Here is a 24,726-nt window from a genome sequence, read left to right as displayed (position 1 = left end):
TATGGTTTTATTTTACATTTTCTTTATACAAATTGTGTTGCATCTATCTTGTCTAGTATTAAAAACATGGCAATGCAAAGAAACTTACTGGTGCCCTGACCGGTTTGGCTCGGTGGATAGAGCATCAGCTTGTGGACAGATGCTCCTGGGGTTCGATTCCAGTCAAGGGAACATGCCCAGGTTGCAGATTCGATCCTCAGTGGGAGTGTGCAGGAGGCAGCCAATCACTGATTCTCTCTCATCATTGATATTTCTGTCTCTCTCCCTTTCCCTTCCTCTCTGAAATCAATAAAAAATGTATTTTAATAGAAAAAAGAAAGTTATTGGTTGCTGTGATTTGTGTTTTGTCAGAGGCAAACACTTCCAAAATATTCATTTTTTTAAAAGAAAAGTAACCATTAGTTCAAAGTTCTGAAGAGCTTCTGTTTCTTAAAAGTAGATGGGCCATGTGAAAGCAATTAAATAAGTACCTGGAATATGTTATTTTTCACCACAGTGAATCTGGGCAGAGGAAATTAGGAGTGGAGAAGGCGGGGGAGTGTCTTTGCCTTGAAATCTGTTGTCCTGGTTTCACTTTTTTTTATTTTTTATTTCTCCCAGAAAATTTCCCTTTGATGGCTTGTTTCCTCTTTAAGATTTGTGTCTTTGTGCCTGTTTCCTCTTTAAGATTTGTGTCTTTGTGGACTGAAGGTTTTTGTGTTCTTTCTGTATTCCATTTCTCTTTTTAGTTCCCCTGTTTCCTACACACACACACACACACATACACACACACCCACACCATCACCACCACTCATCAGCAACCCCAAGGTAGGTGTGAGGTATATATAATACATCAGTGATTTTTATCCTCTAATGTAGCTTCCTATAGATTCATTATAAACAAGATGCTCATTTCATTTTCATGATTTTTTAATTTGAGGGTTATAGACCTACATACCTATTTTAGGTTTGTCCATTATGTATAGAGACTTTCTATGACCTGGTGTTGATTATTCTTCCATTAAACTTGCCTGGCTTTTGAGATACATCAAGAAGGCAGAATGTTTTTATATGTTTGTGCGTAATTCCACGCATTGTGGTTTTGTTCAGGTGCCAATTACCCAGAAAGAGGGTTGACCAAGTTCTCATTCCTCTGGTTGACCACTGCAACCGTTTCATTGTACATAACAATTCAGTCAAGTAAAAATGAAATTCAAACCAGACAATATCATTATAGAGTAGGAGCTATATTTATTTCCTTGTAATTGTCTTACATTTTGAGTTTTGGGCCAAATGCAGTAAGCCTAATTACCAGCATGCAATATAGCCTCCTCCCCAACCCCTCCCAATACCTGGGAGTGCAATTTCTCTTTTTTTTTTTTAATGTTTGCTTGCTTGCTTGCATATTTATTTATTTATTGTTAATCCTCACCTGAGGATATTTTTTTCCATTGATTTTTAGAGAGAGTAGAAAAGAGAGAGGGAAAGACAGAGAGAAATATATATGTGAGAGAAGCACATCCATTGATTGCCTCCTACACAACCAGGTCTTGGCTGGGGAGGAGCCTGCATCCAAGGTATGTACCCCTGACCAAAATCGAACCTGGGACCCTTCAGTCTGCAGTCCCACGCTCTATCTTCTGAGCCAAACTGGCTAGGTCTAATTCCTATCCTTGATCACCAGGTAACCAGTAGTTAACCTTAATTTTGAGATGTGTGTGCAACACTTTCTCTGGGAATTTTAGAGGAATGGACTGTGGATATTGATACTCTTCATAGAAGGGAAGCCGGAGAAATATCCCTGTCCGATGACTTGTCACTTATGGGTTGTAGTTATTATTCTTTAGTGGTGCATGATTTGCCTACAGTCCTGCAGGGAGAGAGTACAGGCTGGGAGCCCCCAGAAGGAGGCCAGGAACTGGGTTGTAGTTATCCCTCCAAAGAGCTGCTGTGCTGTAGAAATATGTGCAGACTCATGACAGGCACCATTTTCATACCTAAGAAATTCATATCATCTCCACCCCCATTTCCTCTTGAGTTGTTCTGCGCTCATTCTTGGTTACCTATTTAATCAGCCATAAAGTCACGATTAATAAGTGCATTTCTTGCCGAAACCGGTTTGGCTCAGTGGATAGTGTCGGCCTGTGGACTGAAGGGTCCCGGGTTCCATTCCGGTCAAGGGCATGTACCTTGGTTTCGGGCACATCCCCAGTAGGGGGTGTGCAAGAGGCAGCTGATCGATGTCTCTCTCTCTCATCGATGTTCTAACTCTCTCTCTCTCTTCCTCTCTGTAAAAAAATCAATAAAATATATTTAAAAAAATAAAATAAGTGCATTTCTTGGAGGGAAGTCTCCGTACGGAACCTGTGCTCAGAGATGTGGCTTGTGTGCGGGTTTGCAGTGGAGGCACTCCTCTCCCTGCTCCCTCAGGGAAGTGGGTTTGAGGAAATGGGGAGAGAGCTGTTGCCAGGATGTGCAGTAGGAGCTGGAGTCGCACCAGCTGCCCAGGGTGTGCCGCGCCTGCGCCTCGGGGCTCTGTGCTCCTGGGATGCGGCCGGCCCAGGGGCAGCCCATTTCGTTGGAGATGTCTTTGCGTCTTTTACATTTCGAACAGATAAAGCAGAGGAAGCTGCGTATTGAATGTTGGAACTGACTTGGAAGCGAAACCCTCATTTTGATCACAAGGAAAGGATTGTTTTTTGCCTGGGTCACTGCTGCGGAGGGAGATTTTTTTCGCTCTCTGTAATGTTGGAGACTTGAGGGAAAACAGCTGGGCTGAGCATACTTGAGTCGCTGCAAAAACGGAATGGGATGCTGGGGAATATGGACTGCAGCGTATGGCTGAAAAGGTCAGCTTTTTCCCTTGTCCCTCGCCGGAGGAATGCAGGGGCTGTCCTCGCCCGGGCCTGCTGAGCTCTTGGAAGGAGCTGGGAGAGGCCGGAGGGATGGCTGAGAGGTGGCAGGAGGTCCTCACGGGTGATCCCGAAGGCAGCTTTTTGCATCTCTTCCCTTTTTCCTGCCCTGATGGTTTTGATTTTCGGGGGAAGGACTGGAACAAGTCAACAGAATTTTGGTTTGAGGAAGTAGCTGGTGACCACGTTTCAACAGCAAGTCCTGATGGGCCAGACAGATGAGAGCCTGGCCCAAACCGCAGCAGTGAAACTGGAATTACAGGGCCAGCCCTGGAGAGAGAGGCCTGCAGAGTTCTCCTGACTGGGGGACCGGGAAGTAGTTGAGACAAAATGCACCACATGCCTGTCAAGGGCAAGGGTGTGTGTCCTGCTGCCTAGGACCTGCTTCTCCACTCCTGAGACCTTAAGATGGTAGGTGGAGCTTAGGAACCTGTCGGGCAGATTTGGTGGTGCCCCAGGTTCCGCTGCAGCATTGCCAGAGTGCATGCCAGCAGTGAGGCCGGGCTGCCCCAGCTGCAGGAGCAAAGCTCCCGGCAATGATCTGATTAACTTTTCTTTTGTTTCTTTGCCAGTCAAGAGAACAATCCGATGATGAGACCGAGGAGTCGGTGAAGTTTAAGAGGTTACACAAGCTGGTGAACTCCACCCGCAGAGTGAGAAAGAAACTCATCAGGGTGGATGAAATGAAAAAGCCCAGCACTGAAGGTAAAAAAAAAAAAAAAGAAAAAAAAAAGAAAACGCTACCCTGCTTATTCCAGAGTTAGTCATGCGGACTTCATTTTTCCACAGAGAAAAAAGAGGATTTCAAGTAGAAAATGGGTTGAGTTCTGGCAGAGAGAGAACTGGGGCTGCATGTTAGCAGGGCAATGCTCAGCAGGTTGTGGGATGAAGGATCTGGTGTCCAGAATTTGGGGGGTGGGTCTGTGGGAGGGGGTCTTAGTATTTGAAATGCTAGTTACAAAGATGGGAACGGGCTAGTCTGTGACAGTGACATCTTCTCGCGGTGTGGCATAGCTTTCATTTTGAGCTTATACTATGTTATATAAACTTTTGGTTTTATAACTTCCTCTTCGGATAAGCCTCTGCCCCTGAAAGGACAGTGGCTCTGGCCCAGCGGAGTTAGTCAAAACTTGATTTGCATCCATCTCAAACAAACATCTGGCAATTAAGGCTCTTCACATCCCTCGCGTCTCTGAGGGATGATGCGTTCTTCCTGTAAACTGTCTCAAGCCTCGGTTCAAATGAGGCTTTAAGGATCTTCTGCGCTAAGTGGATCATTGAGAGCTGCTCTGCTGCCTAAGCCACTTGTCCAATGAAGCAATAATGTCAAAGGCGGGTAGGAGCTTGGATTTATTGGAAGGAGTAGTTAACCTTTGAAGTGTAATTACGACAGCTTAAATCACAACCGATCTGTCTCTCGTTTGTTGTTAGTAATGTGCATTTGCAGCAGCATCTTATAAAATTCCCCCCCCAAAGAGAAAAGGATAAGATTTCCTATTTGGAAAATGATAAGTGAATTGAAACAAACCCTGGGAAGAATGTCTGTGTTGCTGAAATGTCACACCTACATCGTGAGGAATTTCAGCTTTTTTTAAACGTGTAGATTTAAAAAGTGTCCTTGTAGAGAGGTCTCTCTTTTTTTCGTACATAATGAAGCCGAGCTGTGGAGGGAACGGGAATTGCCCTTATTTACGTAAATGATGGTTTCCTGTTGTTATTGTTGCTATTTTTATTTTAATTTGCTGTAATTATTTATTAGTTTAAGTCCCCCAGAGGAATTTTGAAGGTAGAGGGGTTACTGTGGGAGAGTGGAGTTCAAAGGGGAAAGAAAGGAGGGGAGAGGGAGAGAGGTCTGCTTTATGGCCAATTTCATAAACTTAGAGTTGTAGCTAATTTCTGGGTTTCTTTTGGGTGGCTTCTTTGCATGGTAATTCTGTTTCCTTCCTGATGCAATCCTCCTGTGGCATTTGGATGTTTTAATACCTGTCTGCCAGTCACGATTTCCCCTTATTGTGGCAACTCTTCCTGAAATCTCTCTCTCTCTCTCTCTCTCTCTCTCACACACACACACACACACACGCGCGCGCGCGCGCACACACGCACACACGGTGTCCGTTAGTGATATTAACTAGAACCCCATGGAGTTGCCATCATTGAACCTGGCGGGGGGTGGGGGGGGTGGGGAGGGGGGAGGCTGGTTATGGCATTTAAAAACTCATGCACACCTGACAAAATTAAATCCAAACATCCCAACTAGATTGGTGCCTCTTGACCATACATGAGATAAAATGATGGAGTAGTTAGTGTTAGCCCCTTCAGACATGACAGTCCTGTGTACTGAGGCAAGCCTTTTCCACTAGAATAACATTGGTGAAAATACAGAAATACACTAACTCCCATAATTATCTCAGAATGAATAATCCAATTAACTCTAAGAGACATAGTTTAAAAAAAAAAAAAAAAAGAAAAAGAAAAGAAAAACCTACCAAAAGAGATAGCTCAGTAATGACCTAAGTGACTTCTTACTCTGAACTTTTTTTTTTAATACATATTTTATTGATTTTTTACAGAAAGGAAGAGAGAGGGATGGAGAATTAGCAACACTGATGAGAGAGAATAATCAATCAGCTGCCTCTTGCACACCTCCTACTGGGGATGTGCCCGCAACCAAGGTACATGCCCTTGACTGGAATCGAACTGGGACCTTTCAGTCCGCAGGCTGACGCTCTATCCACTGAGCCAAACTAGTTTCGGCTTACTCTGAACTTTTTAATTCATCTGCGTGTGAGTAGGTATCTCAGATGGAAGATGGATTCGGTGAGCAGAGTCCCAAGTGACTTGGGGAGCGGGGATACCACTCACTGGGCCTACTGGTATCACCAGGAGAGGTCCCAGGTGTGTGTGTGCAGCTTGGGGCATCTGCGTCAGGCTGTCGCCGACACCCTGCCAGGCAAGCACTCGTTCCAGTCCCTGCGTGATAGAACTCTCTGAGGTTCCTCATCAGCAAAAGAAGGGGTTCTTTCTACTCTGGCCCCTACTGCCAGCAGTTAAGATCCACACTCCCAGGAACCCCTGCCCTCTGCCCCAGACCTTCAAAGTGGGATCCTTTTGACTTCCTGCGTGCCTGTGCCAATGCTAAGTTGCCTGACTAGTTACCGAGACCGTTCTGCATGCCAGGCACTTTCCTAAAAACCACAGATGTTATGTTCCTTTTGCTATATCATCCTCAGACTAGCCCCCAGAGGCAGGACTAATACCATACTCATTGCACAAGGGAGGACACTACGACACCAAGAGGTGAAGCAGTTTACTCAAGGTCAGCCCACTGAGCCAGCCAGCACAAGACACAGAATGAAGCCTGGGCAGCCTGGCTCTCCATCCTGGGTCTCCACTCTGCTGCTACGCTGCCCCAGCCCCCTGCCTTGGAGGCTTGGGAAAGCCTGCAGAGTCACAGTCCTTCACCCAGACTCACCCTTGTAACTCGAGTTTCAAGTCCTTATCTGGGGCACCGTGACCCGAGACAATGTTAACCTGTAAGCCAGGTCGGTGCCCTTTGCCCATTTCTGTGTCTTTCTCCTTGAGCGATGCCCTCCCACCGCCTTCCCTCATTGTTCCAGCTCATCTGTATCCTCATAATGAATCACTCGCCCTTGTACAGTGCTTCTCAGCATGTAGAGTACCATCACATACCCCCTTTTATTTAATTTTATCTTCTCAGTCCCCGTGCAGTAGGTATTGCAAAGCTACGTAGGCCTGATCACCAGTGAGGAACAGACCCCGAGACGGAAGTAATTGCCCAAGGTCGGGAGATGCTGAGTGGCAGAGCCAGGGCCGGAATCCAGGGCATCAATCGGTGCTCTCTCTGAGCATTAAGTCATCCTGTTCTGTCAAAGGCACCTTTCCCTCTATGTTCTGGTCTCTGCTGAATAAAATAGATAAAGGCCAGTGTGTGAAGCATATCGTGCTAAGTGATGACGGAGGGAGCTCTTTGTTGATTGCCGTTCTCTCAGTAGGATGGTTGTACTTTCAAGCCAGACGAGAATGGGGAAGTGATGCTCTGAACCCAAGGAACCCGGTGCAGGCTGGGATTTCAGGGTCTGGGCATGGCATACAGAAGAGCCCGTGCCACGTGAGGCCTGCCCTCAGCACAGGGCTGATAAGGCCACTGTGCAAACCTTTGCCACACTGTCTCCAAACCCTCCACCAGATGCTGACTCCCCGAACCGGGAGTACAGCTACATATGTTGTGGGTGTGCGTGCCCCAGCTGGTTCTGACTCCAGGGTGACACGGAAGTATTGGGATCTCTGATGACAGCCCTAAGGACAAAGCCCAGAAAATGTTCACCCACGACTGAGTGCCTGGTCCTTAAACTATTTAGTCCACCCACCTGATTTCCCAAAGCCCCTAAGGACTATGGGTAGATAAGGGCCTTTGCATGCCTCCGTGGACACCTGGGCTGCAGGAAAGGCCATGGTCTGTGACTGGATTGCTTTTGGGGGGAAAGTCTGTTGGTGGGAGAGCAGACTACGTAGAAGAGGTTGCCATTTTACTTGCGGCAACTCGGGGACCCTTGGTCTCCTTACCTGATCAGTCAGATGTCCTGAGGATGTAGCAGGAAACACTCACAATATTCCCACACTGCTTCTGGTCTGGCACATTCCCGTCAGAACCCTGGACCCTAATGCTGAACTCTCCGGGAAGGTCTGGGAATAACTCTTGAGTTGAGTGGGTTTGGCCTGCAGATGATGGAGAATTTTTGACTGGGCATAGTTGTTGTTGTTGTTGTTGTTTTTGTTTGTTTGTTTTAAATATATTTTGATTTTTTCACAGAGAGGAAGAGAGAGAGAGAGGGATAGAGAGTTAGAAACATTGATGAGAGAGAATCATCAATCAGCTGCCTCTTGCCCACCCCCTACAGGGGATGTGCCCGCAACCAAGGTACATGCCCTTGACCAGAATCGAACCCGGGACCCTTCAGTCCGCAGGCTGACGCTCTACCCACTGAGCCAAACCAGTTTCGCCTGGGCATAGTTTTGAATCCCCCTTTCCACCACCTCCTCCTTGACTTCAGAGTCAGTCCAGGCTTGTGCTTAATAGCAGTGGTACTTGTTTCTTTATATTTGGCACTGTAATTCCAATCCATTGGAAGAGTAAGAAACTTTTGGAATTTTAAAGGACCGCCACCAATCCACTCATTTCCATGCCCCTTCCTCACCCACCCCCCTTCCCCCCCGAAGCGAGCAGTCCTTTCCCTTTATCTCCGACACTTAACCACACACTGGCACCCTCCTTCCAGCTGGTATATTTAGTGCCATCCCTCTGTTCCAGGAAACTTTGTGCTTTTTCCTCTTCACAGTTCAGCTGGTGGAAAGCTGTCCTGCTCAAAAGTTTCCTTATAATTAAAGGGACTCAGCCAGTGAGGGTCACTACACCCACAGTTTGACCTACTTCTTTTCTCACATCTGTTCACATCGGTTTTCCTGCCAGCGAGTCCAGCCAGACCTCTCCTCTGGCTCCGGAGGGCTTGGCGTGGTACCTGGCCCCGGCGAAGGCTCCAGGGAGCAGCCGTGTCCTTGAGATGCCGTGGGATGCGGGTGGGGCTGCTCGCAGGCCCCTGCCCCTCAGGGCCGCCGCTGCCTCTAGCAGGGCTGAGTGGATGGGACAGCCTGGCTGGGGTCACTCAGTTCCCTAACTTCTTGGGCACACCCCTTTGTGGTGGTGTTTCCACACCTGGACTCCCTTGGTGAGTTCATCACTGAGATGGCACACGTGCCAGTAAAACGTCGCCGCCTGCCACATGGCATTCACCACCACCTGAGCATGAGGAGGCGACCAGACTCAATAGGACGGCCTTTCAGAAGGGAAGGGGTCTGGTTCCAGCTTCTGGGGATGGTTGCCCGTAACCAGCTGGGGAGGCTACTTACGTACTGCGAGTGCTGGGGGTTACCGTGGTAATGACTGGTTTAGATTTCCCAAAGGCACTTTTTTAAAAAAAATCTACTTTATTGATTTTTTTTTAATAGAGAGGAAGAGAGAGGGATAGAGAGTTAGAAACATTGATGAGAGAGAGATATCGATCAGCTACCTCTTGCACACCCCCTACTGGGGATGTGCCCGCAACCAATGTATATGCCCCTGACCGGAATCAAACCTGGGACCTTTCTGTCCGCAGGCTGGCACCCTATCCACTGAGCCAAACCGGTTTTGGCCCAAAGGCACTTTTAATAGGTCTGGTAAGGGGTTTGGTCTCCAAAGATGTTTAGAGCAGGAGAGAAAAACACACCTGAAACCTTTTAACACCAAGCTTGTGTGAAGCCCTCTGTTGGCACAGTTTGATTTTCCTTTTTCATGGGCCTTACTTAAGGGGGAGCCGGTTGATGAAGGGGTGAGTGACCCAGGGAGGGCCATCCCTGTGGTTTCTGCATGGACGACTTCCCTTGCCTGGGTGGGGGTGCGTGAGGCAAGGTCTGGGGGCGAATGCAAAGGCGCGGGTGGAGGCCCTGACCGTGTCTGTTGCCCCCTCTGCAGGCGGGGAGGAGCCCGTGTTTGAGAGCCCCCCGGCCCTGGACGAGAGGGCCGCCCTGTACTCGGGCGTGCACAAGAAGCCGTTCCTGTTCGACGGCTCCCCCGAGAAGCCTCCGGAAGATGACGCGGACCCTTCCGCCACCTCTCCATCGCCCGGCAACCTGGAGGCCTGGGCCGCCGGCCGGAAGCTGGTCAAAACCTTCAGCAAGGGAGACAGCCGGGGCCTCATCAAGCCCCCCAAGAAGATGGGCACGTTCTTCTCGTACCCGGACGAGGACAAGGCCCAGAAGGTGTCCCGCTCCCTGACCGAGGGCGAGATGAAGAAGAGCCTGGGGTCCCTGAGCCACGGGGTAAGTACCGAGGGCGGCCTGTGCCTCTGTGACGGCCACCACCGCCGCAGGCACCACCTCCTGGTGTCCCTGGAGGAGGTGCAGAGCGTCCGCAAGCAGCTCCGCCTGAAGAAGACGGACGCCAACTACGCCTGCTCCCGGGCTTTCCTCTGCCAGCGCCCCCCGCCCCGCAGAGGAGCCCCCGGCGCGCCCTGGGACCTGCAGCTGCTGCGGCAGAGACCCAAAGGGGGAGGAGGGGGCTGCGGCGGCCCCGGCAGGAGGGGGCGCGGGCGCCCCGCCGCGGTCAGCGAGGTCAATATCACCTACGTGGTGGAGCGGAGCCTGTACAGCCACCTGAACCTGAACCTGAGCCAGCTGGTGCGGCCGGCCTCAGACAGGACGCTGGGCAAGGCCGAGCAGCGGGACCTGCGGCGCTGCCTGCTGCTGCAGGAGGAGGACGAGGCCAGGAGGAAGTGGGCCGCCACGGTGGACCGCTGTGCTAAGAGGGTTCTCTTGAGAATCCACCAGAAGTCCGTGAGTCCTCCCGGGGGTGTCCCCCCAGGACGGCCTTGTCCTTTCCCTGAGGTGTGGTCAAGCATTATGGCTTTTAGCTTCTGCGGGGCTTGGCCTCCTCCCCACTCTTCTGCTCAGAGCTTCCTAACGCCAGGGCCCGTGCCATCATCCTCTTCTCCGAGGTCCAGCCCTCTCCTTCCCGTGGGTCCTCTTTCCTGACCCAGAGGAGGGCTCCCAGCGTCCCCGGGGTGGGGCTTGGCCTCCGTCGAGGGTGGCTGTCTTCGTTCCCAGCCATCACGTCACTTGACCTCAAAGAGGCTGATTCAAAACAGAGGGTGTTTTGCCCTTTAAAGAGAGGCTTATTGTTTCAGCTAATTAAAACAATGGGAGCTAAGCTCATGGAAAGATCGCCATCATCCCAAATCACCAAATTGGTGATTTGGAAGCGCTTGTCAAGTTTATTTCTTTTATCAGTAGAAGCAAATGGAAAAATTCTTACATCCAAAGGGAAGAGAATTGGAGCTCTTTTTTAGTTAAGTCCAGTTGGCGCCCTTCGCTTTTTAATCAAAGGAGCGACTATTTTGAAATGTCCTCCACTGCTCCATTCTTCTATACATAGCAAGGAATGAAGTGCTCCTTTTCACAGGATAAGGCATTTTTCAGTTTTATTACTGGGTTATTGCACTTTGGTGAAGTTTATCGTCAGGGCTTGGCTTATTCTGAACTGGAGACTATAGATACTTGCCCCCCTGAAATTCCCACCCAACTTCCGTTTTGCATGGTAGCCCATATACATTGCCCAGATGGAGGAGGAGTGGTTTCCTGGCCCTGTGTCGCCTGTGCCCTGCTTCCTTCCCTCGAGACTGTCGGCTGTGTCCCCTTTTAAAGGTCCGAAGGAATGGACTACATGGCAGCCTCTTGTGAGGGCTTTCTCCAGGGTTTGTTCCCAGTCAGGAGTGAGGTGTTCTTCCACAGGTGGTTATGGTGACTTAAATTCCTTCAATCAACTTCTCCTTTTGTGGACATGGAGGCTGGTTGGCTAGTGCCATCCATCCCCTTCCGATGACCTTCTCCTAAAAAGGTCCTTCCATCCTTACCCCTTCTGTTTTCCAAATATCCCTGCACATGCTGACCTTCTGGCGAGGTCTCATTTTCCATCTTCTCACTTTCCTAACAGTCTTGCAAACCTTTGAATACTATTAGTGGCAATATTTCTTCTCGTTCTTTCCACATCATGGCAACAATGATCAGTGGTCCTGTTCTGTTGTAAAATAACACAATTCCTTTTCTCACTCACTCAGCTCTGACCCACATGTCTTTTGTGGCTAACCAATCTTGGGATAGTTTACTTTTTACCTGTGGGAGTGCTCTGCCCAGTTTATGGGCCTCTCTGCCATTGGACAGGAGCTGGATGGTCAGAGTCACCTCTGCTCTCTTAGTGGGTGACTCAGCTTCGTGAGTTTAAATCATGTAATAATGAGAATTTTCTCACATGGAGCACTTGGATCTGTTCATTGCCCTTCATATTATTTATTACCAGGTTAATGATCAAACTTTATCAAGTTTTTCTGTCCAGAAGTTATGTTTCTAAGATTTGGTGCTAAATAACACCGTGGGACAGTGATTGAGTCTTCACTGACACGAGAGCAGTTTTTTCCCCTGTGAAGGTGGCATTATGTAATCTCTGTTCCAAGTGTCAGCTTGAGGTTGGTTTTTTTAAGGCGCTATGAACTTGAGGCAGTACTGGGCAGTATTAATACCTGTGGAAATATATGTTTGATGCTAAATTAGAAGTTTGCACATACCTTTTATTGTTAGTATAGTTGTACAATCAGATAAACAAAATTTTCTAATCAGACTATAAGAGCAAATAATGTTAAACATCAAACCGGTTTTTTTTTTTTTTCCTTCTCTTTTTAAAGACATAATTTCTTAAAGAGCTCTTCCTATTCTTTTTGACATATATCTCCTTCATTTTATCCAAAAGTGCAGTGTCCTTTAATCTTCAACCTTAATCTTTTTTTATCTTTAAAAAAAAAAAAAGCCATATTTGCTTGATGAAACCTCAGGGAAATGATAATGCTGTGTATTCACTGAAAATGGTCACTTGTCTTGCTTTTTATTTGATCATTCAGTTTTTGTTTGGTGAAACAGACATGCATGACATTTTGGAATTTTGTCCATTTTAAAAATTCAACCCTAACTCCCCCCAAAAAACATGTCCTCAACTGCATGACCATTCCATTGCCCGGCTCTCCTCACCCACAAGCATCTACCTAAAGCCTTACGATTACTTGGACATGAGATGTGATGCCCTTGACAAACCTCATTTAGGCTTCATCCGTGGAGACCGCCAAAGCCGAAGATCTCACTGTTCTCTCTGAAATCTCCTTTTTCTGTTGAAAGGGTGGCGATGCTTTGAGATCTACTTGATGTCACTGAAAGGGGAGAGATGAGTTCAAGCAGCGTTCGTTGTTCCAGTTTTTGTTCCTCTGCAATGATACGGAGGAATTGTTCCCAGATATCTTAGCATATCTCAGGGAGAGGTTTTAGTTGGTGCTTCACAAAGGCAGTTCACGCTTGGAGCTTTTCATTTTAGGGATAAATGCATACAGCAGGCATCCGAGGATATAAACGAGCTTCTGATTCATTACAGCTATATTTCCACATAAGTGCTCTGTCAGTTAGTTCCCATGCATCAGAAATAGCGTGCTGGGCTCCAGCCTGGCAGTTGAAGCTGGAATGCAAAGCAGGGAAGTGCCGAGCCATAACCCGAGCAGGCATCTGGGTGCCATGCTGTGTCTGTGAGCCCTGCCTCACAGGAAGCGAGCCACAATAAAATGATTGTCTTTACAAAAAGGAAGAAGTCTATTGGGCATTATGAGCTGGAGAGGGAAATTAATGTTGAAAATTAGCCTGGAGAAGTGTTCCTAACACCACTCTCCAGATGAGGGGATTTGGCGTTTTTTGGTGTAAAAAGGTTTCTGTTTTTTTATAGAATAGATAGAGGTCTAGTTAAGTTGGTTATAAGGGAAATCAGCTTGCCCATCGATATTTAATATAAAATAAAAATATGTTCTCTGGATGTCATGCCTGTGGTAGGTCCTTTAAAACAGCAACATGGCTGTGGTGAAGGAGGGTGGTTGTGCCATCCCAAATGTTGGGGATCCCGAAAGACCTCCCGTGACACCTGCATCTCCTGGCCTCCCTCCTCCACACCTGCTGTCTCTCTTTGACCCATTCCTGGGATGCTCTGGTTTTACAGTTGAAGCTCCCAGAATGCACGGCACAGACTAAGCTCTAGTCCTTCATTTGCATGTTTAGAATGTTGCCTGAGCCTAAGCTTCATCAGTATTACAATTGTTGGGACAAGCTACAGTTCTCAGTGTAGTCCTAATGAGAAGTAATGCCAGAAATCAATATTCTCAGAGACCCCTCCCTGCTTTGTGTCAGATAGTGAGCTAGAAGTCTTCGAATTTATGCTACAGGTGGTATTTCGCAGATGAAGAAACCAGAGCTCAGAGAGTTGAAGTATTTTACCTATGGTCACACAGCAAATAAGTGGCAGAACCAGAATTTGGACCCACATCTGTATTTTGAAAAACCTAAGCATTTTCCTTCTGGATGTTTCTTTATCAATTCACTTAATTAATATATATCCAAAGTATATTTATTTTATGTGTTTGTTTTTTAGACATATTTTTATTGATTTCAGAGGAAGGGAGAGGGGAGAGATATATAGAAACATCAATGATGAGAATCATTGATCGGCTGCCTCCTTTATGACCCCTACTGGAGATCCAGCCTGCAACCTGGTCATGTGCCCTTGAGTGGCTTCAAACCCGGGACCTTTCAGTCCGCAGGCTGATGCTCTATCCACTGAGCCAAACTGCGTAGGGCAGTACATTTATTTTAAATAAGCAGGTTGTACTGTATTGTGCTGTACATTAATTTCTTCTGTTTAACATCTATTAACTAGAGTTCGCTGAGAAATAGATTGTACAAATTATGGAGCCCAAATCTGCTATTTAACTTTTATTACCAGTTGCTTAAAAAAAGAGAATCAATTGTAAGAAGAATTAGTGAGCTTTAAGTTTCTCTTTTCTCTTACAGACTTTTTTTTTTTTTTTTTTTTTGCTGGGAAGGCGGGGGTTGGGGGGCAGCTGTGGAGATGGTCCTTTTGGAAATATAAAAATCATGGAAATATATGCAGTTCCGTAAAGTTTGAAACCAAGTGCAAGAACATTAAGGTTTTTATTCTTCATAACATTGGTGTTTTCCCTGTTAAATTAGAGTGTGGTCAAAGACAGTCACTGAATCAACTTCTTTCTTCCTGGGCAAATGTGGCATCTTGATACACTCAGAAAAAAGGAGTCATAATTGATGAAGTTGGTCATTTAGATGGGAAAGTTACCAGCCTCTTTGGCTAGGTCAGGAAAGCAATGAATGAGTAACCCTGTTGGCCTGACTGGACTGCTGTAAACATAACCTATTGTAGTTTCCCCCTTCTTACCGATTTAAAACTAAACAAAAGAGTCTCTTAAGAAAGCCTGCTGTCAGTGGCAGAGCCATAGGGCGTTGGACCTGAGTTTCCAAGACCCTCTGAGCACATGGATGCCCTCAGTGTCACTACTGAGTGCAGCTGATCTAAAGGGGGCTGGGCGGGGAACCCTGTTGCTAAGACAGGGAAACACGGGTGACTTTTGGTTAGGGGTTTTTTAACCGGCGGGGTTTTTGCATGTTTAGGGAATTCTGGACCTCTTCTGTAGGCAACAGTTCCAGTGGCAAGTTTCCTAGTAACATGAATCATGTATTTTTTTTTTTCTTACCATTTCTCGTCCTACTTCCATCCTGTAACATATTTGTGATTCAGTGACGTACTGCAAGTGGGAAATGCGTTGGGTCGGTGCACTGCTGGCCGGCGTCAGCCTAACTGTCCTGCCCTCCCCTTTCCGCAGAGAACCTGCAGCTTTGGAGGATTTGACTTGACGAATCGTTCTCTGCACGTTGGCAGCAATAACGCTTACCCGATGGTGAGTACGCATCAGCGGGAAAGCAAAAGGCTCAGATCCAAGCCACGTGGTTGACACGGTTTCAAGTCTAGTCTCTGAGAATTGATGTCTGAGTAATCTTTTCATCAGTGAACTTAAATTGTTTAAAAAGAAACCCTATTTCACCCAGGTTTTTAAAAAAATTTTTAATTGAATTTATTGGGGTGGCATTGCTTAATAAAATTATATAGGTGTTAGGTGTACAATTCTCTAATACATCATCTATACATTGTAGTATGTGTTCACCTCCTCAGATCAAGTCTCCTTCCATCACCAATTATCCCCCCTTTACCCTCTTCTATCTCTCCCACCTCCTCTCCCTCTGGTCATCACCATGCTGTTTTCTATGTCTGTGAGGTTTTCTTCTTTGTTTAATCCCTTCACCTTTTACACACACACACACACACACACACACACACACACACACACACCCTTCCCCTCTCCCCTTACTTCCCTTCCCTTATAGACACTTCTCTTTTCCACGGGAACCGACCACGACCACCTGGGCCTCCATCTCTCCCTAGAGTAGCCCCATTCCTTCAGTGCCTGTGTTCCCAGTGTCCTCCAAGTCACACATCCAGATGCTAGTCTCACCCTAGTGTCTGCTCACACTGGTTTTAAGTGAGCATGGCTGCTGCACACAATCAAGGCCAAAGGATGGAGCCTGTGATTTGCGTTCCAGAGCATTTGCCAGCATTTCTGAAAACCAGTTTTATCATAGGCCAACTACACAGCCCCATATTAAGCCTAGGTCTTTCTGATCCGGGGTGTCCTGGGATGAACCCTGTCTCCTTGGGGCCAAAGCAAACCAGTCTTCTGTGGGCTGAGCTTCCTGGCTCCCCCGGCCCGCTGCTTCTGGATCCCAGGGTGGGGCCACGTCACCCCTGTGCTGTGCATGCTCTCCCCGTGTTTCCTTGGGAAGGCCGTGGGGACACAGGTGAGCTCTGCATGCAGTTTTGTTCTCCCCTCGTGCATTTTGTCAGGAAACTGCTTTCTCTTGTCACATGTCCGCTGAAAACACGCACCTGTGACTTTTGAAGCATTTGAGAATTTCCTGGAAGAATAAAACTATTTTATTTGGACATCAAATTTTATGGATTTGTAAACTAAGAATGTTACGTAGTCCGTCTTTTTAGGAAACGAGAGAAAGTGTGTTTTCTCTGACTTTCCAGGGAAAGTTGTTTTGTTTTCAGTGAAAAGTAAGACAAGCGGTATCCACAGTGTAACTGTTTGAGGAAAGGAAATTCATGAACTCAGAAGCCAACCACTCTGAGGGCCACCCTGACACAAACCCGGTCTGGTGTTTTCCTGCGATGACTGAGATGTCCCATTTTATACTCACTACTGTCCTCGGTGCTCAGTAACATTGTCTTTCTATTCTCCCCCACTGCTGGGGTTATGCGAACCTTGGTTCATCTCTGTCACTCTATTGGTGAAATGCAGTCCCCGTGGGTATTTCCCATGGGGGGAGACGTATACTGGGAGAGGGAATGTCCTAAGATTAAATAAAATAAAACGTATTTCACATCCCACTCTAAACAAACAAGAGCCCTTGGTGAATCGCTTTTAATTTTTAAAAAGAAAGATAAATAGCTTACACCTGAAACTAATAAAAAACAATATTGAATGTCAACTGTAATCGAAAAATAAAACAAGTTGAAAAAACAAGCAAAAAAAGTTAAACAATGATTAATAGCCTCGCACTCAGTTAACAGGAAACATTTCAGAATCCTAGGGGATGCCAGGATTTTTCTGAGACATACAACATTAATGGTTTCCACAATAAAGCCTGTTTGGGGGCCTCGTTCCCTGTGATTAATGGTCCTTACTCTTGTTTTGCAGGGTAAAGAAGGAGATTTTGTGTACAAGGAAGTCATCAAATCACCTACGGCCTCCCGCATCTCTCTTGGAAAAAAGGTCAAATCCGTGAAAGAGACAATGAGGAAGAGAATGTCCAAAAAGTACAGCAACTCTGTCCCTGAGCAGGTAGGCAGGTGCCAAGCAAAAAGTCCCCCTGGTTCCTCCTGACACCAGGAAAGAAAGCCAAGGATGTCAGTCTGAGATTCTAAATGGTGCTGAACACTCAGACATTTATTGGCATTCTCCTGGCGCAGGACCATGCTTAGTTTATGTAGACGAGCATTTGATATAGCAAACATGGAGTAAGCACTTAGGGTCATCCCAGCACCTTGCTTGGTGCTGGGAGTACAAAGCACAGGCCTTACTTTATAATACGTTCAGATGGAAGGAGAGGCAGACATGAAAAAAATTGCATTCTTTAGTGCAGTAAAGACACAAATTTTAAACACAAAAGATTCTATTTTCTAAAATAAATCCCTTGCTACAAAACGGATGTCATTGGAATCAACCCTTAAAAAAAGACACTCAAGTTTTCTTGGGCAGCAGACCTTTCCAGTGTAGCATTTGTTGTAGAAACGCACAGCAAGTCTGAGAAGTAAACTCGGAAAGCGCTTGCTGGCAGGGGGCTTCAGCGGTATTCATGTTTCCACAGGGATGGGTTCACTCACTGGCTCTCTCTGCAACTTTACGATAACTCAGAATTGATCCCCTGCAATTCTGTAATCCCATCCCTAGAAAGACATTTTCTATCTTGTGTGGGTGGAGGGACTAAAGGTAATTCCGACCCTTAGATTTTCAGAGCCCTCCCCTCTGGTACCTCTGTAGGATATGTTTTTTGTGGTCTGTTGAAGATTTTTAGTGTCTGCCGATTTTCTACTTGAACTATGTAGGTAATGCTGGTTTACTTACCAAATATAAAACAGGGAAAGCGGAAATGTGGGCTCAACTGCTGCCCTCTGGTGGGCAGAGTAAGCTAAAATCCAAGCAGCCTCTTGTATCAATCTCACCAGCTAGGCAGCCCAGCCACCTAGTGATTCCACAAAGCCTGCCCAAGAGCCTCAGCAGATGGTAGTGGTTCTCACAGGGGTGGGGTGATTTTGCTCCCCCACCATCCCTAGGGCATTTAGACAATCACAACTGGGGTGGGATGGGATGGGTACTACTGCCATCTACTGGATAGAGCCAGGGAGGCATCTTAGAATGAGCAGGAGAGCAGCCCCACCAATGTACAGGGCAGCACCCACATCATTCATCCACAGGCTGACAGTGCTCAGCCTCTCAGCCCCGGCTTCTCAGACCTGCAGGGGAGGTCGCTGCCTCCGCGGTGTGTTTCCTACGATTGTTCTCTGTGCTCTTTGCCTTTCCTGGCCCTTGGGTGTAGGCTCGATGGGGATTCTGTATCTCTCACCACAAATGAAGTGCACCCTGCTCTCCTGGGGAGCATCTGCCATGCCAGGGAGGCAGCACCTCCAGGTTGTGGCACTTCATTTCGTTGGCTTTTCCCCTAACTAAGAGCTCGTGTACGCTTCACGTTCATAGAGGTTTTCTGCTTGAGCACAGAACTTTAATGTCATTTGAACATTTTTTTCCTATAATTTTACTACTATACACCCACCTTGTATTCTTAGTCTTCTGTTTGTTTGTTTGTTTGTTTGTTTGTTTAAACTACACCAAAACAGTAATTTCACATAAGTGGGGGGGAAAAAAGAGAAGGAGTAAGTGGCTATTATAATGCTTTTTGGGGAGGGAATATGAATGTTGCAAGGTTTTGTATACCACCTATTCTGATTAGGACTTTTACCTGCAATATGCCCATTACCTGGAATACTACCTGTTCTTATAGGGAATCCATAAGTATGTATTGAGTAAATAATTTTTGAAAGCATTTAAGAACATACAATATTAGAGAGGTATATTTAATACCACTATTGTTTAAAAAGCCCTAAAACCACATGTGCTTGTAGCAGAAGCATTTAAAAAAAAGAATGTAATTGGATGTGTTATTTTATGATTTAGGAATGAAAATACATTGAGGCCCTGACTGGTGTGGCTCAGTTGGTTGAGCATCATCCTGTGCGCCAAAAGGTCACAAGTTCAATTCCCTGTCAGGGCACACACCCGGTTTCCAGCTCAATCCCGGGTGGGGGGCCTGTAGGAGGCAGCCTATCGATGGCTCTCTATATGTATCTCCCCCCTTCTCTCACTCCATCCCTCCTCATCAGCCTCCCTCTTTCCCTCTTCTTGTCCCTCCCTCCCCATTCCTCTTTCTCTCAAATCAATAAAAACATTTAAAAAACACATTTAGGAATTCATACTTTGTAGCTTCAGTAACTCCAAAATAATGGCACCTCTATTTATGGTTTTTGAGGCCATCTGCTCACTTTCCTTAAATGTGAAGCACAATGTCTTGGATCAGAAGCTGCCATGGCTGTTTGTTGACCTTAAATGTTTGCAGAACCCACAGAATCCTGTTAACGCTCTTCTGATGATTCGGCACCACACAAATAACAGGTTTCGTTTAGATGGTCTGGTGCTCACATGACTGTGTGAGATGCCAGGGAGGTTTCTGTTGTGGCAAGTAAACCATTCTCACTGCAAACTTTGGAGGAGAGACATTGTCACACCAGGAGCCCAATGAGCGTGCTACGTTTACATGTGCAAAGGAGGGGCTGCCTGGCAGTGACAGAGCCATCCCAAAAGCGATCTGAAAGGGTCCTCACAGCTTTTTACTAACAACACAAACTAAAACCTGGGAACAACGGATAATAACAAACCTATAGACATTTCACCATAGACTGAAGAGTAGTATTATATATATATATATATATATATATATATATATATATATATATATATATATTTTATTGATTTCAGAGAGGAAGGGAGAGGGAGAGATAGAAACATCAATGATGTGAAGGAATCATTGATTGGCTGCCGGGAATCAAACCGTGATCTCCTGATTCATAGGTTGATGCTCAACCATTGAGCCACACTGGCCAGGCTGAAAAATTGTATTTTTGCTATGTAGCTGGGTCCTGAGTTGGTATTTCCTTAGCCAATTTTATTAATTTGTATAACTAGAGACATATCAATCTGGTCTTTAAAAAACAAAACAAAAAACAACCCACAAGGAATGTGTATATATTTACAGTAAATGTTTCCCTTCAAATAGATGATTTACTTCCTGGGAGTGATCCCAGATACACATTGCTATGGATTCTGCTTGATCTGCATTTGAAATCCGGCTTCTTTACTGGACTGTTGAGTGTGCTGCGTCTCTAAGCTTTTAAGGAAGGATTTTTTGAAGGGGGTAGATAAATGTTTCTCAGGGGTTTCAAGAATTTCTATTGAGCATGAAAAACAATTTTTAAGTGCTCAATTAATTGATACACAGGCCAGACTTTTAACTGGAGCAAGGATATAGATTAAAAAGGAGGCCAACATTGGCTATGGCATCAAATATGGGTATAAAATTGGATTGGATTTGTTCTAGTTGAGGGCTAAATTGCTTTGAGTTACAAAATGACAGCTGTCCTCTCTGATGAAACGTAATTGTGTTGAAATCCATTGCAGGACGCGGGCCTCGATGGAATGCCTGGCTCCCCGCCACCCTCCCAGCCTGACAGTGAACACATGGACAAGCCCAAGCTCAAAGCCGGAGGTTCCGTAGAGAGTCTTCGGAGTTCGCTGAGTGGACAGAGCTCGATGAGTACGTCTGCTTTGTAACTGTAGATGATTTCCTATGGAATCAAAATCAGATTTACTGGGTGTAAGGTTCAGGCAATTTAAAGATAAAGAAGCCCACGCTCCTACCCTTAGGGTGCTGAGAGAGAGAGAGAGAGAGAGAGAGAGAGATCTGCCAAATATCTGGACCGAGAATTGTCTTTGTTTAGTTGATGTACAGCAGTGGCACAAGGGAGAGGGTGATGAATTTTGGTCAGAGAAGATAGGAAAAGCATCTCAGAGGAACGATCTGGAGAGTGGAGGAGGAAAAGTCAAGTCTTCAAGATCATGATGACCAACACAGTAAGAGACGGGGGCAGGGAGGAGAATGATAGAAGTCACTGACAATGAATGTTGGTCAACCACTGGCAGCGGCGGTGGTGTCCTCAGAATGGTATGGGGAAAGGGACCACATTTAAATCCACCACTTTAAAGCACTTGGCCTTTGGCAAGTTATTTGACATTTCTGAGTGTGTTTCCTCACCGGAAGATGGGGTAAAAATGTTATGCCTGACCAATGAGAGGGCCCGAATGTTCCGGGCTTATGATGTCAACCTGCATTCCCAGATCACAGAGATAACTTGTTGAGTCCTGCCTGCGCCATGAGGGGCTGGATTTCAGCCTTCAGAAAACTCAGACCCTCCCTGGACTCATCCCTGGGTCCTGCTCTGGTCCCGAGGTGGTCCTGGCTCATGATTCTGCCCTTCGTGTCCTAACCTGCAGCTTCTTCGGTATCTTTCTGCTTTTCTCCACGGAACATCTGCATTTATCCTCCTTCTCCCTGTGTCGCCCATACAGGTGGCCAGACAGTGAGTACCACCGATTCCTCCACCAGCAACCGGGAAAGCGTCAAGTCGGAAGACGGCGATGATGAGGAGCTCCCCTACCGAGGCCCCTTCTGTGGGCGCGCCAGGGTGCACACTGACTTCACGCCCAGTCCCTACGACACAGACTCTCTCAAGCTCAAGGTGTGTCTCTGTCTGGCTTTAGGCCTGGGCTCTTTGTTCTTTAGGAGGAGTTCAGTTCCTGCGTGGAGTGCTGGGCTCCTGCGGTGCATACCGGCCAATGTCTTGGCTGCCTTCATAAGCTGCTCTCCTCTGGAGGGAAAAGCAGAACAGAACCAGCCAGCATTTGGGACAGAGGCAGGGCTCGTGTTAATCCTCTGTCTTCACCACCTCATCCTCCTGGTCCAGAACCGCCCCCTCAGCTTCCCTGTAGGATTCCTGTTGCCCTCCAGGATCCAGTGTCTGGCTCTCTCGCTAAAGAAACCTCCCTGCCTGCTCTGTGTGGTCAGCGGCATTAAATGGGGCAGACGGCATTCCACAGTGTAGGAAGCAGTCACAGAGCAGGGATTGCCACTGGCATTTTGGGAAAAATTCTTTCTCTTAAGCAGTAGGAGCTCTGGATGGTGGTGAGGCAGTCAGAGAGCCAGGTATCTCCCGCCTAGCCATGAGCACTGGGAGACAGACACTTTGGCCTGGGCGGCGGGAGGGCGGGGGGTTCGAGACCTCCAGCCCGTGTTGGTTCCAGCGCGGTCAGGAGTGTTCGGTCTGGCCCTCTCCCAAACTCCCGTTCATAAGGTGACTCGTAGGACCCTGGTTCTGGCCTTCATAGTGTTTCCGCATGTGGGGGATGCAAACCTCTCATGGATTCACGATTCATGCTTAGGAATGTGCCTAACGGAAAGGTCTTTGTTCCCTGGGCCCCAGAAAGGAGACATCATCGATATAATCAGCAAGCCACCCATGGGCACCTGGATGGGCCTGCTGAACAACAAGGTGGGCACCTTCAAGTTCATCTACGTGGACGTGCTGAACGAGGAGGAGGAGAAGCCCAAGCGCCCCACCAGGAGGAGGAGGAAAGGAAGACCACCCCAGCCCAAGTCCGTGGAGGACCTCCTCGACCGGATTAACCTCAAAGTCAGTTCCGTCCCGTCCTGGTCCCATGCTGCCTCTCCTTCTAAACTAAGCAAGAGAGGCCACTCTCCGGGAAGGGGAGGAGGTGCTCTTATGTCTTCCCTATGGGTGGCCTCTTACTGTCATGAGTCGCCATTATTCTACAGAAATGGTTGTCCGGATGCTAATGCTGCCCTTGACCTCTGTCGTGGGTATCAGCTAAGCTGCGGGTCAGAGTTTGCTACTAGTCCCCCAAGAGCAGTTTTTAAAATGCTCCCGGCTTGAAGCTACTGCCTACCAGGAAGGGCAGTGAGCACACGCCCTTCTGTCCTTGCTCACTGGGCTCCACAGAGGCTCTGAGTGTTCGCTCCTCTAGCCTCTCCCAAGTCATTGCCGGCATCCGGCTGCAGTGCTGGGTTCTGTTTCCTCCTTGCAAAACAGCCTTGTTTCCGGGGAAGTCCCAGGCCTTTCTGAGTTGGATTTCAGTAGGTCTGTAAATGAAATGGCCTTGTCCCCAGTGCACCGTGTGGTGGTAAAGAGATCAGCTCATAGCAAGGGCACAATTGAAATGTAAGCCAAGGAACCTGTCTCTGCCTGCGGTGCAGATCTTCTTAACCCGTGATCAGTGAAACGCCTCTCCTCCCTCCCCCCACCTACCGAGCCAGAGGACTTGGCGCTTACAAGTGGCACTACTCTTTCAATTACCAAAAATAAGACATCCTCCGAAAATAAGACCTAGCGCATGGAAAGATAAGACATCCCCTGAAAATAAGACCTAGCGCAACTTTGGGAGAAAAAATTAATATAAGACACTGTCTTATTTTCGGGGAAACGGTAGTATAACAACAAGGATGGAAAAGGGATTTAGGGGTTTGAGGTTGGTTGTCGGTCCTGGATCACGTGGCTGAGCCTGCTGACCCACATCTGTGTTCTTTCCTCCCAGGAGCACATGCCCACCTTCCTGTTCAATGGATATGAGGATCTGGACACCTTTAAGCTCCTGGAGGAGGAGGACTTGGACGAGTTAAATATCAGGGACCCAGAACATAGAGCCGTTCTCTTGACAGCGGTGGAGCTGCTACAGGAGTATGACAGTAAGTCCCCCCACCTCTACCCCTACCCATGCGGCAGTGTTCCTTACATTATTGCACTCAGTCACCAGAGGCCTCCTGTGAGCAGCCAGCATCTTCTTAGGCCCCTGGAGTCACTCATGTGGTCCTACTCTTTCCAAAGCCGAAGTCCATTTCCTATTATATCAAAAACACAAAGACGTAAGTTCCCAGGGCAGGCCTTCCTGTGGGAGCAGAAGAGAACCTTACTGCTGATATCTTTTCTGACGTGATTCCAGGTACTGGGTGAGGAAAGTGCTGCTCACTGAGTATCCAAACATCAGAAGTAACACTTATTTCTTTAAAAGAACTGAAGCAAAAATGTTCACTTTACTTGGACTTAGAAGGTGGATATGTGAAACTGTGTCCAGTGACCGAGAATGGAATCATAGCTTTGTTAAGAAACGCAATAGGCATCACGTTAGGAGCTGTTGGGAGGTGTGGTTTCAGCAGGTCGGTGGGAAACCTGGGCCCCAAAGTGATTGGCAGATGTTGCCCAGCCGAGGGTTAATTACTTCTCAGAGCACACGGGAGTTATTTTCTTCCTGAAAAGTTGGCTAATGAATCAATGAAATTCATCAGCTTCCCTGAAAGAAGCAGGAAGTGGCTGCAGTGAATACATAGAGCAGAGAATCCCATATCGCAGGGGCTCTGCCAAAACGATAGTTTTTTTCACAGCCCGTGAACAGAACTCAGTGGGCTGGCAGCTTTTATGAAGTCTGTTTAAATACACTGTGTCCTTTGCTCCATTAAGCTAGTCTTATCTCGCTCTTTCTTCTTCAATCTGACATAAAAAATATTCCTGAAATTATTCATCACAAACAGAGCA

At 47.1% G+C, this 24,726-nt stretch overlaps 1 protein-coding gene across 5 annotated transcripts in view; it reads left to right on the top strand.

Annotated features, from left to right (window-relative positions):
* SASH1 (SAM and SH3 domain containing 1) overlaps positions 1-24,726 on the top strand; it is a 219,585-nt gene that overhangs the window by 183,590 nt on the left and 11,269 nt on the right. For 3 of the 5 annotated variants that reach the window (XM_084889278.1, XM_084889277.1, XM_084889279.1), the window contains 8 exons: positions 3,464-3,596; positions 9,421-9,767; positions 15,218-15,292; positions 17,153-17,296; positions 20,744-20,879; positions 21,692-21,861; positions 22,603-22,812; positions 23,732-23,882. In XM_084889278.1, coding sequence (XP_084745404.1) covers positions 3,464-3,596; positions 9,421-9,767; positions 15,218-15,292; positions 17,153-17,296; positions 20,744-20,879; positions 21,692-21,861; positions 22,603-22,812; positions 23,732-23,882 — 1,366 coding nt within the window. Of the gene's footprint in view, positions 1-2,293; positions 3,303-3,463; positions 3,597-9,420; positions 9,768-15,217; positions 15,293-17,152; positions 17,297-20,743; positions 20,880-21,691; positions 21,862-22,602; positions 22,813-23,731; positions 23,883-24,726 lie in introns of those variants that run through there. The other 2 variants (XM_084889281.1, XM_084889280.1) reach the window with 2 other exon arrangements.

The sequence above is a fragment of the Pipistrellus hanaki genome, assembly GCF_964339955.1.
Source record: "Pipistrellus hanaki genome assembly, chromosome: 7".
Taxonomy (NCBI): domain Eukaryota; kingdom Metazoa; phylum Chordata; class Mammalia; order Chiroptera; family Vespertilionidae; genus Pipistrellus; species Pipistrellus hanaki.
Note: the sequence above shows the minus strand (reverse complement) of the source record. Positions and strands in the feature narration are given on the sequence as shown.